At 36.9% G+C, this 15,695-nt stretch overlaps 1 protein-coding gene across 2 annotated transcripts in view; it reads left to right on the top strand.

Moving 5' to 3' along the window:
- The first annotated feature begins 7,112 nt into the window (after positions 1-7,112).
- LOC127439303 (SH2 domain-containing adapter protein F-like) overlaps positions 7,113-15,695 on the top strand; it is a 42,940-nt gene continuing 34,357 nt past the window's right edge. The window contains exons 1-3 of one of the 2 annotated variants that reach the window (XM_051695557.1): positions 7,113-7,253; positions 10,974-11,079; positions 11,194-11,608. In XM_051695557.1, the coding sequence (XP_051551517.1) occupies positions 11,270-11,608 (339 nt within the window). In that variant the 5' untranslated portion in view covers positions 7,113-7,253; positions 10,974-11,079; positions 11,194-11,269. Of the gene's footprint in view, positions 7,254-10,973; positions 11,609-15,695 lie in introns of both variants that reach the window. The other variant, XM_051695556.1, reaches the window with a different exon arrangement.

Below are 15,695 nucleotides of genomic sequence, written 5' to 3'. Positions count from 1 at the left end.
AGAGATCAGATAAATAGTATACTGTTCTTCCACTAAATACTTTCACATAGAAGTTCAAAAGCTTCTTCCTACCTGTATTAGACCACTCATCTACCAAAGCTATCACACAAAAGCTATCGTAAATCAAGGTTATGACTCTGCAAATAGCATTAAGGCAAGACGATGTTAATTTTCTGAAGGCCTAAATGCCAATAAATTCAGATAAGACAACTGTAAATCACTGTGAATATAAATCCGAATGCAGAAATCGTGTTAAAGCAGGTTTCTCTTGCAGGTCTTTCTATTTGGTCCTGTTTTGCTGTCTGCAGAGATACACGCCACACACTGCAGTCGCTGCCAGGCACATACACACACACAAACCTCCCTGTCCCGGCGTCCTGCTTTCTTACACTCCATCCCAGTTATGTCTCTCTTCTCTCAGTTTCACTTCCATTTATTTTACTTTTACATTTATTCTCTCTGTTCCCTGTGTGTCTCGACTCGGCTAGATGGTCTCTGGACCCAAAGCTACTGTATTAGCATCAGAGGGGGCAAATGCACAGTCAGCATTCAGATTAAATGGAAGTATCATAATAAACACAGTTTGGGTTCTGCAACCCTTTCCAGTGTTTGCGGTCTAGTAATCTAGTGCACACTCAATCTGATTTAATAACTTCCAGAATCTTGGAGAACTTGCCAGAGCTCTATGTACTGTATCTATATGAAATCCCAGACTGACTCAATGATGTTGAGATCCGGGCTCTGTGGAGGCCATACCATCTTTTGCAGGACTCCTTGTTCTAGATCTATTCTATTCTATTTGGACATCAATAACTGATATTTCCTATTGACATACTAAAGCAGAAAATATAAATAACCATCTCAAGACAAATGTTTTTGTGAAACATCTAATGTGCCTAAGACTCTTGCACAGTACTGTAGGTAAAACTTTTCTAACATCATCTCATAGATCCATCATTGATTTTGTGACCCCCACCAGTAACAGACAGAGTATCATTGTGGACACCTGACCCAGACAGAAGGCTTGAATGAAAGATGGTATGAAAACAATCAGATCACATTCTCTACCTACAGTGGGTCATCTATCTCGTCCTCCCAATATAACCTCAAATCTGATACACAACAGCTGAGGGCAAAGTCAGTTAAAATTTTTAAGACTATTATAGAATTGTAGAGTTCAGAGAACTGTATGTAAACCTGGATAAAAGATTGTATTCCTTTCCTGAAATTCATGCAGTTTTTTTTTTCTGTTCAGCATTTTTCACACAAAATGTTATGCTGACAATACAGTTACATTATATCAACATCTACATCATACAGTATATTAGGAGTCTTTGTGTGTGTGTGTGTGAATGTGTGTGAGTGTGTGTGTGTGTGTGTGTGTGTGTGTGTGTGTACAGGTTTTTCTATACTTGTGAGGACCAAGTATTAAGAATCAACCTGTTCTGTTAGGACATTTCTAGTTGTGAGGACCTTTTGGGTGGTCCTCACAAGGGAAATGGCATATTAAATTATTATTTTTTTTTTTTTTAATGTAAAAATGCTAAAAGGTTTTTTGTGAGGGTTAGGTTTAGGGGTAGGGTTAGGGGATAGAATCTATAGTTTGTACAGTATAAAAATCATTATGTCTATGGAGGGCCCTCACAAGTATAGCAAAACCAACATGTGTGTGTGTGTGTGTGTGTGTGGGTGAGTGTGTGCGTGTTGTGTGTGTGTGTGAGTGTGTGTGCTGTGTGAGTGTGTGTGTGTGTGTGAGAGTGAGTGTGTTGTGTGTAAGTGTGTGTGTGTGTGTGAGTGTGTGTGTGCATGTGAGTGTGTGCATGTGAGTGTGTGCATGTGTGTGTGTGTGTGTGTGTCTGTGTGTGTGTGTGTGTGTGTGTGTCTGTGTGTGGGTGGGATTGGGTGGTTTACGAGGACTTTTTTTTAGGTTACAAACTGGTAATTACAAGGGTTTTATGCTATAAATGTGGTTTATGAGGACATTTCTAGTGTCCCCATATTTCAAATAGCTTATAAAACATACTAAACAATGTTTTTTTTAATATAAAAATGCAGAAAGTTTTTTGTGAGGGGTAGGTTTAGGGTTAGGGGATAGAATCTATAGTTTGTAAAGTATAAAAATCATTATGTTTATGGAGAGTCCTCATAATGATAGCTGCACCAACATGTGTGTGTGTGTGTGTGTGTGTGTGTGTGTGTGTGTGTGTGAGTGAGTGAATGAGTGTGTTTCAATAATTGAACACTAGTTGAGATCTCTGGTTACAGGTGCCGTCTGCATGCTGGCCTGTTCCTCACTGGTAAAACACATTTGCATCCATGTCATACAGAATTCAACAAGTATTAAAAAACTTAAGATAACTTACAGATCATAGTATCAAGCGATGAGAAACGCTTATATAAAAATGTCTGAGTGAACATTATGGTTCAGATTCATCATCAAACGTACTGACGTTAGAAGACATTTAACACTATGTAAGTGAATCATTCTTACCTCTGTCTTCTTAAACTTTGCCTTTAATGTTTTCATCTTCTCCTAAAGCATGTGCATTAACTGAAATGAATTAAACATATCTTCGTTAGGAAATGAAATTTCCTATCCATAATTAATATTAATTATCTGCTTAATAGTAGTTATAATATTTTTGCAGTCAAGAGAAATCCAATTCTTAAATTGAATTAGATGACATTTAATCAATGACCACTCAACATCATAGTTCATATTGTATCAATGTCAGTAACTGACTACTGTTCTGATAGAAACCAAACGTTTGAAGCAGACTCAACACTAAATGTATATACAAATGTAAAGCCATTTATACCACAACTTGCAAAGAAAACAAGAAAAAACGACTTACATGAAATGACTGATGATTGATGTGTTATTCTTTGCTTCCCTGTGGGCTGTTGAGTGTATGATGCCCAGCAGTGGGGTGCCCTGTCCGATAATGACGTCATTTGGAGACTACAAATGCCTGCTGGCCTCAGGTTGGACTTGGCTGACTGGGCACAAAATCTGACCAATCAGCTGCGAGGATTAGCAAGATCCGAACAGCGCATGTTTCCCACACAGGTATGTATGTCTCTGTATCACTTAATCAAAAAAGGCTTCGACCATCCTTAAATATTATTCTAAAGAGCCCAAATTTTCTTACGTCATAAGTTTTAAAACCCCACTGAGTGTTCAAGTGAAAGGCGGGATAAAATTTTCACTGGATATGTCCCATAAATGGCGTTTCATTCACTGGACATACTGACGTATGAGACCATTTTGAATGGATAAGATTTGTATTACAGTTTACACTTACATTGTCGAGTCTAACATTATTTGTTCAAGTATGCCTATTTGATTGTGCCTTTTGTGGTAATACATCTGGTTCACCGCATGGTGGCGACACACACCAAGCACATGACTCTTCACATCTGGTTTTCCCGCGCAAATACAATGTCCATTCAAAGCACATATTGAAGATGTACGAATGATCTTTTGCACCAGTACCAGGCTTACATTTATCAGTGAGTACTATAAGACATTATTTTAAGTTCCTGTGATCTACAGTCATAAGCAGCCTCATACAGAATCATAATTCAAGATTAAATTCAGATCCAAGAAGCTTCATTGCAATGTTAAATGGATAGTTCACCCAAACAAAAAAAAATCTATCATCATTTACTCACCCTCATGCCATCCCAGATGTTTATAACTTTCTTTCTTCTGCAGAACACAAAGATTTTTAGAGGAATATCTCAACTCTGTAGGTCCGATCAATGCAAGCGAATGGTGGCCAGAACTTTGAAGCTCAAAAAAGCACATAAAGGCAGCATAAAAGTAATACATAAGACTCCAGTGGTTAAATCCATGTTTTCTGAAGTGATATAATAGGTGTGGGTGAGAAACAGATTCATATTTAAGTCCTTTTTTACTGTAAATCTCCACCTTTGACAAGCCCAAACCAGTAGGTGGCGTTATGCATGAATAATGCGAATAATTGAAGTGAAAGACTTAAACATTTATATGTTTTCTACTCACATCTACAGCATTGCATTGCTTTGGAAGACATACATTTAACCACTGGAGTCGTATGGCTTACTTTTATGCTGCCTTTATGTGCTTTTTAGAGCTTCAAAATTCTGGCCACCATTCACTTGCGTTGAATGGACCTACAGAACTGAGATATTTTTCTAAAAATCTTTGTTTATGTTCTGCAGAAGAAAGAAAGTCATACACATCAGGGATGGCATGAGGGTGTGTAAATGATGAGAGAATTTTCATTTTAAGGTGAACTATTCCTTTAATAAAGTGTTGACATTGTCAAAGAATTTTAAAAGCATTTTTTAATTTCAAGCATGCCTGTACACGTATATATAAATATATGCACACATATACAGTTTGGGAGCATATACTGGCATGGCATACCTGAGGACAAAAAATTTGTCCTAACAAAATTCCATCTAGCACATATGATATTTAAACCATATATTAACCCTTTTCCCTATTTCCTTCTCTCTCCTTAGCAAAGACCCATTTCCATCACCAGTCTTGCTTCTCCTGGTCTTTTCTTTGTCCCAGGAGGCACTTCCTCTCTATAACATGTCCCTGTTTGAAAGGAGCAATTTAGAAAAGTGAGGGGAAAATGTGTGTCGACACTGGCTGGCTGGGGGTGGTGAATGGTGTCTGCTGTGACCTCATCCCTCCATTCCTGCGGAGAGAAAGAGAGAGTGAGATCATGACACATGGTCATTAAAACCATGATTTTCCTATCTATTCCTATATATTCTCTATCTATCTATCTATCTATCTATCTATCTGTCTGTCTGTCTGTCTGTCTGTCTCTCTCTCTGCCTGTCTGTCTGTCTGTCTGTCTATCTATCAGTGCAAATATACATACAGTCTCTGACAGTGTCACCTGCTTCCTCTTTGAATTCAATTTGCATCTGAATAGCATGATGACTGTAAAAGAGGACAACAACCCCTCGCAGACAGCACAGATGTGCTTTATTTTAGTGTCATATATGATTAGCCTGTGGACCTTAGTTTTATGTCTGTCTACCTCTGCGTTCATTCTTCTCAGTGTAATTCACTGAGAGATTTTGCTGTGCAAAAGCACTTACTCACACCTTCACATCATTAACACATTGGTAAACCTGTCAAATTCATGTGAGGTTGTCAAACTGGCCCACAGGTGTGAAAGATGCAATGAGTAGGTGTTTTCCCCTTTAATTTATTTCAATCTCATTCACCAGATGTCTTATATTTGCTGTTTTATTATTTTCAGTGCTTTTACATTTATTGCAGGGATGCCAGTCTATCTATTTATCTATCTGTCTGTCTGTTTGTCTGTCTGTCTATACAGCTTTTTATTTACACATGTTTTGAAGGTGACCCTTTCAATAAGTGCTGGAAATTTGGCTTCTTTATATGATTATTCGATTAATGCAACAAATTATCGACCGGTTTGTTCCAGACCTCATATCTGATTGGACAAACAACGCTCCAACAGTGCTGGGACGCTTCACTAGTTGTATGTAGATTCGTGCTGTGACCATTTCTGGAGATTGCGTATTTACTCCGGTAGGTGGCGACAAACAGTGTTGGGTGTAATGCATTATTAAGTAATTAATTACTGTAAATAAATTACATTTTCATTGAAAAAGTAAAGTAAGGGATTACTCTTAATTTTTCAGTTATTTAATTACAGTTACTTCTGATGTAATTGTGTTAAATACTGTATAGACCATAGAACAATTCTATATAAAACAATAGTGAATTTAACATAGAAATGTAACGTCTAATGTTAAAATGTATGTTTTCTAATTTAATGCAGCACCCTTAAATTCTTTGTCCTTTTCATGAATAATTTATTTGATTATATATGATGTATTTGAAAGAATTAAAAGAACAATTTCATGTCTATCCTTATATTTTTCATCTGGTCAAGGTTGATAAGGGTTTTAGAAAGTAATTAGTAATAAGTAATGCAATTACTTTTCAGACAGAGTAATTAGTACAGTAATCTAATTACACTCTAGAAGATGTAATTGGTAGTTAGTGATTGATAACTTTTTTAGAGTAAATAACCCAACACTGGCGACAAATGACTGAGTCATTCGCTCATTGACTCAACTGATTCGTTTAAAAAAACACAGGGTTGTTCACTGAACGAAACACCACTAGTTCAAAACAGTTTTGAGAGCAGAGAGCGACTTTTGCGCTGGCGGAGAGTAATGCACAAAACTGGCTAATTTTTTTGCCTGAAACAGAAGTTATTTAATATTATTTAATTTTTTCATGAATTGTTATATAAAAACAATATCACAATCGCAATCTTGCCGCTGTTGTTCCTTATATTACGTAAGGGCTGATATATGAGCTTGCTCTTGCTGATGTGATAAATGCTTTATTTACTTAAACGTGCACTCAATTTTAAAAAAGATTAACTCCTCAAGAAATTAATTGTAATTTTGAAACATAGGCTATGTTTAAAATCATCACAACTCACATGAGATGAGAACTCTAGTCATATCAGTAAACGTATAAAAGCTGTTTAATTCTACATGGTTAGGGGCGCCCTCATGGGGGCTGCCATTTTAGAATCACATGACCAGCAGAATACTACTCGCTTAATCTCAGTAACCGTCCTGTTATTGGACACTTTCACTCTTGGATTAAATGAATCATGGCTGATTGTGAATAGTGCATTTCTACAATGGTATCTGTAACTGAAAGCTTGATTTTGAATGATGCAGCATCCACACCACTAGGTGTCACTGTAAGTCCAACATGACAGGAGCAAAAAGTTACTGAGTGCACCTTTAAAATCAAAATAGCTGTTTATTGAAGCACTAAATAGCCTGCTGCTATACTTGGTTGATGATGATATATATTTATTTATTTTTGTAAATGCTGTTAACAATTACAATCAATCTTGTAAAATGTACATTTAAAAGGATTAATCTACAAGACACCTTGTACATGTATCTTTGCCATTCAGCTTCGAACTAATATCTGTCGGCCAAAGGGAAAATACAGCACCTCTGGATTTGAGGACCTCCCCTTTAAACGCTCCAGCTCTCTTTTCCCTGTCCACTCGCTCACTTACAAGCAAATGCGTTCAGACGAGCTTTACTGTGCTTCTTCTCATATTGTCTTCTATCGTTGTCAGATTCTTGGCGCGTCATTTTCATTCACTTGCAACATTCGAACTGCGGGACGCGCGACTGGAGTTCCATTAGAATTTCACGCTGAAATCACAAATGTGAGTAACATCAACTTGATCTCCTCAAGGCTATTTCATTTTCAGCTGTGTGCATCATGTCAAATCAATGACCTAACATGAAAAAGTCAGATCTTTCTCGGAAAAGCGCATCCATTTACGTTTGAAAGAAGTTCTCGATTGTGATCTTACAGAGTTGTTCGTCTTAAATGTGTACTTATATTCTAATTGTAATGTTAATGTTGCTTTGAAAGATATTATGTGAAATAGTTTCTTCTAATGATAGAACGGTCTTTTGTGTCCCGCAGATGCAGTTGCGCATCAGAAGCACGTGTGAAACCACTAGTTTGTTAAACAGCTTGTTGCAGACATCAGTTCAGCAGCTTTATTTTCAATCTGCAAGAGTAGAAATCGAATGAATTGCATATAGTTTATGGTTAATCTCTAAGTGATATTAATGAACCTTAGGCTATTTGTGGTTGATCTCTAAATCGTATGTAATCAGGTCTGTGGCACCGTTTTTGAGCATAGGACTGAATATGTGCATTGAAAAATAAAAGGTACCTTTCAGAATTAATAATATGGAGTTAAGCAGTTGCATTTCTTTTCTTGTTTTCTTCCCATTTGCATATGGATCAAATACGTTACTGTCATAGTTTTTGGCTAAATATATTAGAAATGCAATTCACACTATACAATTGCTTAACCTGTTAAATACACCTCTACTGTGATGAACATGTTTTCAATATCTGAGTTCAAAGTCATTTGGTGTTAAAGTCAGTCAAAAAGTGGTGTAACCGTACAAAGACAGAAGAAAAAGTCTTATTAAAGGATGAAATTCTTGAAAAAATAAATGTTGGCATAAGTTGTTCTTTAAAAATAAATTTAGATTTTCAAATATTATTAATATTTGAAAAACTTTTGCCCACCAAATCAAAGTCAGATGGTGTAACTAACATGCATGTAGCTAATATATATATGTATATATACACACACACACACACACACACTGGCGGCCAAAAGTTTGGAATAATGAACAGATTTTACTGTTTCATAAGGAAATTGGTACATTAATTCACCAAAGTGATATTCAGCTGATCACAAAGTATAGTCAGCACATTACTGATGTAAAAAACAGCACCATCACTATCTGAAAAAAGTCATTTTTGATCAAATCTAGACAGCAGCCATCACTCCAACACCTTATCCTTGAGTAATCATGCTAAATTGATCATTTGGTACTAGAAAATCACTTGCCATTATATCAAACACAGTTGAAAGCTATTTGGTTCGTTAAATGAAGCTTAACATTGTCTTTGTGTTTGTTTTTGAGTTGCCACAGTATGCAATAGACTGGCATGTCTTAAGGTCAATATTAGGTCAAAAATGTCAAAAAAGAAACAGCTTTCTCTAGAAACTCATCAGTCAATCATTGTTTTGAGGAATGAAGGTTATACAATGCTTGAAATTGCCAAAACACTGAAGATTTCAGACAAAGGTGTACACTACAGTCTTCAAAGACAAAGGACAACTGGCTCTAACAAGGACAGAAAGAGATGTGGAAGGCCAGATGTACAACTAAACAAGAGGATAAGTACATCAGAGTCTCTAGTTTGAGAAATAGACGCCTCACATGTCCTCAGCTGACAGCTTCATTGAATTCTACCCGCTCAACACCAGTTTCATGTACTACAGTAAAGAGAAGACTCAGGGGTGCAGGCCTTATGGGAAGAATTGCAAAGAAAAAGACACTTTTGAAACAGAAAAACAAAAAGAAAAGGTTAGAGTGGGCAAAGAAACACAGACATTGGACAACAGATAATTGGAAAAGAGTGTTATGGATCTTAACCCCATTGAGCTTTTGTGTGATCAGCTAGACTGTAAGGTGTGTGAGAAGTGCCCGACAAGACAGTCACATCTATGGCAAGTGCTACAGGAAGTGTGGGGTGAAATGTCACCTGAGTATCTGGACAAACTGACAGCTAGAATGCCAAAGATCTGCAAAGCTGTCATTGCTGCATGTGGAGGATTTTTTGATGAGAACTCTTTGAAGTAGTTTAAGAAGTTCTGAATTTTTAAAAAAAAAATTGTAATAGTAATTTTTCATGTTATTAATGTCCTGACTATACACTGTGATCAGTTGAATTCCACTTTGGTGAATAAAAGTATCAATTTCTTTCCATAAGAGCAAAATCTGTACATTTTTCCAAACTTTTGGCCGCCAGTGTATAAATATATATACATCGATCAGCCACAACATTAAAACCACCTGCCTAGTATTGTGTAGGTGCCCCTTGTGCCGCCAAAAGAGAGCCAACCCGCATCTCAGAATAGCATTCTTCTCACCACAATTGGTTATCTGAGTTACCGTAGACTTTGTCAGTTTGAACCAGTCTGGCCATTCTCTGTTGACCTCTCTCATCAACAAGACATTTCCATCTGCAGAACTGCTGTTCACTGGATGTTTTTCTTTTAGAGACTGTTGTGTGTGAAAATCCCAGAAGATCAGCAGTTACAGAAATACTCAAACCAGCCCGTCTGGCACCAACAATCATGCCATGTGATTATCTAATCAGTCAATCGTGTGGCAGCAGTGCAGTGCATAAAATCATGCAGATACGGGTCAGGAGCTTCAGTTAATGTTCACATCAACCATCAGAATGGGGAGAAAATGTGATCTCAGTGATTTGGACCATGGCATGATTGTTGGTGCCAGATGGGCTGGTTTGAGTATTTCTGTAATTGCTGATATTAATTATATTAGTAAGGTGGTTTTAATGTTATGGATGATCGATGTGTGTGTGTATGTATATGTGTACACATATATATATATATACTGTACTGTATATATGAGTCATTGACATGGCACTAATTCTTTTGTCCAGATCTATTAAAATGATACAAAAATACATAAAAAATAAATAAATAAATAAATTGTACTTGAATACATTTCTTCTTTGATAAGCACATTTTCAATTTCAGAGTTTAAAGTCAATTTGATATTTTTTTTCTTGGGCTTAAAGTAAAAAAAAATGTCATGTGGTGTAACCATCTAGAGATAGTAAAAAAATAAAAATTCTCATTAAAAGTTGAAATTCTTGACAAAAGAAATGCTGACTTGAGTAAAGCAGAATAATCTTTTATTGTTATTTTTAAAAAAGAGCAATGAAACAGTTGTTTTAAAATATGATTCATATTTAAAAACACTTTTGTCCACCAAATTAAGGTCATGTGGTGTAACCAACATGTAGGTAGCCATTTTGTTGTTTATGTTGACAAAAACTATAAAACAGAGCGGACCCCTTTAGACCCTCATGACTGAGCATGAAGTTTGTAAAAAAAAAATTTAGGAAAATATATATATATATATATTTTTTCAGGTCATGTTGTGTAATCCTGAGAAAACCTCGCATTCATGATATTTAAAAATATATTTTTACCTTGAAAAATGTGACTTTTTTTTTTTTTTTTTTTAAATGAATGATTATAATACATTTGAGTACACTCTCATGTATTCAAGGTGCAAGGAAAGTATTTTAATATCTTTTACTTGGTTACACATGACATTTTTAAAGTTTTTTTGTAGAAAATGCTATAAAGGTTTTGTATAAAAACATTTATGAAATCAAATTTGACAAACTTGACAAGTGTTTTAAACTAGATTTCTTTTTTTTTTTAAAGATTTCTTATTTTTAACACATCGGACAGCCTTATTTTTCAATGAGCCATATGATTTTTTTCAATCCTAAAATTGTATTTCAGTCTGTCACCTGTTGGAGAAGGTGTTGAAAAGTCCCAGGTCTCCAGGTCAGTGACAGCCATGGACCACCTGTAACTCCAGGTCGCTGTTCCCAGGGATCAACCTTGGGTGAGCAACTGAAACATGAAAATCAACAAATCCTCAGACTCTCAAAAGGCTCAGCTGTTTAGCTTAAATTAAAATTTTCCTCATCTCATCCATAATCTAGTTTCTTGACTGTAGGTTGCCATTGGACGTTAAGAGGGCAGAGTCTTTGTCCTTGATACAGGAACTAGCGGACATTCATTAACGGATTAGAATGGCAAAGTGGTTAAAAGACTATTTAAGTTTCGGTAGCAGACGGGTGCCCCCTCAACCTCCGAAACCAGATTACACTGAGAGTGAGATACTAAAGGCATATCGAGCACAGAAAAACTTGGACTTTGAGGATCCATATGAAGACTTTGACAACAAGGTTAAAAATGACAATGGCTTGACCGAAGTGCCTCATTCTGGCTTGGGCTCTCCTTTGAAATCCTCCAGTCTGGATATCAAGGTGGTTTCACCGAAGCATCGCCTCATTAAGGTGGACTCGCAAGACCTGGGACGGAGCAAGATTCTCCTGAGCTCTGTGTCATTCGAGGAACCAGCGGATCTGGTGAGTTTGTAAATCTAAGACATGAAGTGTGTCAGAGAATTGCAGTGATAGTAATAGACAATGTCAAAATGAAAGTGAAACACCTTTCTCCTATCCTAGTTTAATATGCATAGTCAACTATAAGTAAGCTGCTGTACTGTAGGTTGATTTCCCTGAAAAGTTTAAGAGTCACTGTGTGAAGCTATTAAAACATTACTCAGTTTGAGCACAGCAACGACACAGCTCAGCAACATTAGCTCAACCAATTGCCAAGATTTTGATGGGACTATCTGTTTGTCCGACCAATAGTAGATAGGGAGAGTGTTCGGGAAACCCATTTAAAACCATGCGTTAAACACGTTCATGTTCGTTAGTGAAAGTATACTCAGAAAGGCAATGCAGTCGACCAGGATCGCCTCGTGCCTGGTCGACTGCATTGCCTTTCTGAGTATACTTTCACGAACGAACAGGAACGTGTTTAACGCATGTACATTACAACTGCTTTGTGACAATCTTTTAGTACAGTCAATGGCCAGCGCATGCGCAGATGACGTGCACAGCCGAGGACTGTGCTGATGACGCAATTTGCGTCACAAATACTGTGCGCGGAGCGATCCGCAACGCGCACACTCGAAATATTCTTTGGCCTTTAGTTGATTCAATGATTAAATGACTCACTTATAACTTAGGGATATTTCACCCAAAAATTACAATTCTCTCATTTACTCACCCTCTTGCCTTCCCAGATGTGTATGACTTTATTTCTTCTGCAGAATACAATCGAAGATTTTTAGAAGCTCTAAAATGCACAAAGTCAGCATAAAATCCATACAACTCCACTGGTTAAATCTACATATTCAGAAGCGATATGATAGGTGTGGGTGAGATACTGATCAATAATTAAGTCCTTTTTTACAATACATTCTCCCACCTGCCCAGTTGGTAGCGATTATATATGAAGAGGGCAAATTGCCAAAAGCAAAAGAAGAATGTGAATGTGGAGATTGATAGGAAAAAAAGAACATAATTATTGATCTGTTTCTCACCCACACCTATCATATCACTTCTGCAGATATGGAATTAACCACCGAAGTGGTGCCTTTATGTGCTTTATGGAGCTTCTGGCAACATTCACTTGCATTGAATGGACCTACAGAGCTGAAATATTCTTCCAAACATCTTTGTTTGTGTTCTGCAGAAGAAAGTCATACACATCTGGGATGGCATGAAGGTGAATAAATGATGAGAGAATTTTCATTCTTGGGTGAACTAAACTATCCTTTTAAATAAGTTCATTTGTCACCACCTACTGGAGTAAATATGCAACCTCCAGAAATGGTCACAGAACAAATCAGTGAATAAAATCAAAATGAACAATGAATCAAAAATCAGATACCTGCATTGGCTATATAAAAACCCATTTGTCGACTATTAATGTACACTAATTGTACCAATATACACCACTTACGGCATTTAAAAGTGGTTAGTAGTCATTGACCAAAGGGGCTTTGAGGATACTAGGGATATGGAATTTCTGGACCGATAATTCGCAGCTCATTGAGACCGATACCGATAACTGACATTTAAAAAATAAAGGTTTTCATTTTTCATCCTTCAATCTGGAACTGCTTGCTAATTTGAAAAGTGTGTCATTTTAAAATAGGTGTCATTTAAAAGCTTGGAATTTGGACTGCTGTTTAAGATTTGACGAAAGTGGGGGGCCTGGTTAGCTCAGTGAGTATTGACGCTGACTACCAGCCCTGGAGTCGCGAGTTTGCATCCAGGGTGTGCTGAGTGACTCCAGCCAGGTCTCCTAAGCAACCAAATTGGCCCGGTTGCTAGGGAGGTTTGAGTCACATGGGTAAGATCCTCGTGGTCACGATTAGTGGTTCTCGCTCTCAATGTGGCGTATGGTAATTTGTGTGTGGATCGCGGAGAGTAGCATGAGCCTCCACATGCTGTGAGTCTCCTTGGTGTCATGCACAGCGAGCCACGTAATAAGATGCACGGATTAACGTCTCGGAAGCGGAAGCAACTGGGACTTGTCCTCCACCACCCGGATTGAGGTGAGTAACCGCGCCACCTACTAAGTAGTGGAAATTGGGCATTCCAAATTGGGAGAAAAGGGGATAAAAAAAAAAAGATTTGACGAAAGTAACATGAAACATAAATGTGCCTATATTATAGATGTATGCTGATTTAAATTATAAATAAATAATAATGCGCTTGCTTAAATGGTGCCCATTTAAATAGATGTCTACGGCAATCCTGGTGACTCGCTCACAGAGAGAAAATAATGAACTTCTAACAGCTGTAATAATGCATTAAACCAAAATGATGCGATAAACTGCATGTAATGAATATTAAACAACAAAACGCACAAAACAAAACCTAATCTCTGTATACAAGGAGGACTGCTAGTGCAGCAGTGGTTTATGTGTTATAAATGTGCGTGCTTGTGCTTATGCGTGTCTCATTCACAGATGCTTGCTGCAGCGCTCATCTGAGACAGTTCCACTGTATAACTTATTAAATGTGCCTGTTTAGGTTGTGCTTGCTGCTTGGACTTGTTTTAATTACATTGCTGCATTGTAAGTAATGATGTGCTATTTCCCACATTCTGTTTTTGTTTCGTGAAGTAATAAGTGAAAACAATAGCCCCCATGTAACCAGTGTTGGGGAGTCATGGAATACATGTAACGGGATTACGTATTTAAAATACAAAATATAAGTAACTGTATTCCACTACAGTTACAATTTAAATCATTGGTATTTAGAATACAGTTACATTCAAAAAGTATTTTGATTACTGAAGAGATTACTTTGCATTTTATTGTCATTTGTTTCATTTAATATTTAGTCCTTTCAGATGGAAAACATTTATACATATAAATGATGCGATCCAAAGTGCATTTGAACAGCGGTGAAACACTTTCTTATGATATGTTACATTCATACGAGCAGACAGAGAAGTAAGTTTGAAGTAAGTTTGGAGCAGAAGAAATAGAAATAAACCTTGTGTAAATTGTCAGATTTACGCTAAGCTAAAATGCTATTTCTATCCATTTTACACGCGTTACCAGGCGCGATCATATTTTATATCAAGAAAATTCACATTGGATCATAATTTCTTTTTATCTAGTAAGACCTTTGATATTAGGGCAAAAATCATATTCTTGATAATAATTTTTGTATTGTTTTCCTGTAAAAATATCTAAAAATCCTTAAAACAAGATCAGTTTGATTTATCTTGTTTTAGAAACAACACTGCATAAGATATTTAGGTTTTTCAGAGAATGTATTTTTAACATGTATTTTATCTTACTGTACTGGCAGAGTTTTTATAGTCAAAACAAGTGAAAAAATCTACCAGTGCTGAAGAAGTAATCCAAAGTATTTAGAATACGTTACTGACCTTGAGTAATCTAACGAAATATGTTACAAATGACATTTTACAGCATGTATTCTGTAATCTGTAGTGGAATACATTTCAAAAGTAACCCTCCCAACCCTGCATGTAACATACATACATGTTTTTGTCGCGATTCGTTTATTGCCTCATGAAACAAACACAATATGGGAAATGCCATCGTTACTTACAGCAGATGACTAAAACCAGCCCCAAAACAACGTAACAAGGTGCAGAGATGTTGAAATAATCCTCACAGAATAACATAAATTTGGCTCTCACTCACACAGACACGCTGCGTATGCGCACGTGCACTGTACATCAAACAAACTGTCAAACAAGTGATTTGCGATGTGAAACAATCTTTCATGCAAACCCCCTGTTAACCCAGCATTAGATTTCGATTCTCAGAGCTCCATAGGTGTCAAACCCCCTTGATCCAGCACAACTAAAGCTCTTGAATAATACATAGCATTTAGTTAGGCTTGTGGGGAGGGGTGGCCCCATGGAGAATACCCACAAGAGAACGAAAGGTTTTTCCTGTGATCAGACATTGAGTAACGACCCAATACTGGCAGCCTGTGTAGGTATCCAAACACACACACGGGCACAGAAAGACAACAGCCTGTGGATGCTTCAGTGGAGACTTATTGGTTGTAATCAGTGCCAGTAATGAGTGTGCTGATTGGTTTGGCTTGC

Source organism: Myxocyprinus asiaticus, chromosome 50 (genome assembly GCF_019703515.2).
Source record: "Myxocyprinus asiaticus isolate MX2 ecotype Aquarium Trade chromosome 50, UBuf_Myxa_2, whole genome shotgun sequence".
NCBI classification, from domain to species: Eukaryota; Metazoa; Chordata; class Actinopteri; order Cypriniformes; family Catostomidae; genus Myxocyprinus; species Myxocyprinus asiaticus.
Note: the sequence above shows the minus strand (reverse complement) of the source record. Positions and strands in the feature narration are given on the sequence as shown.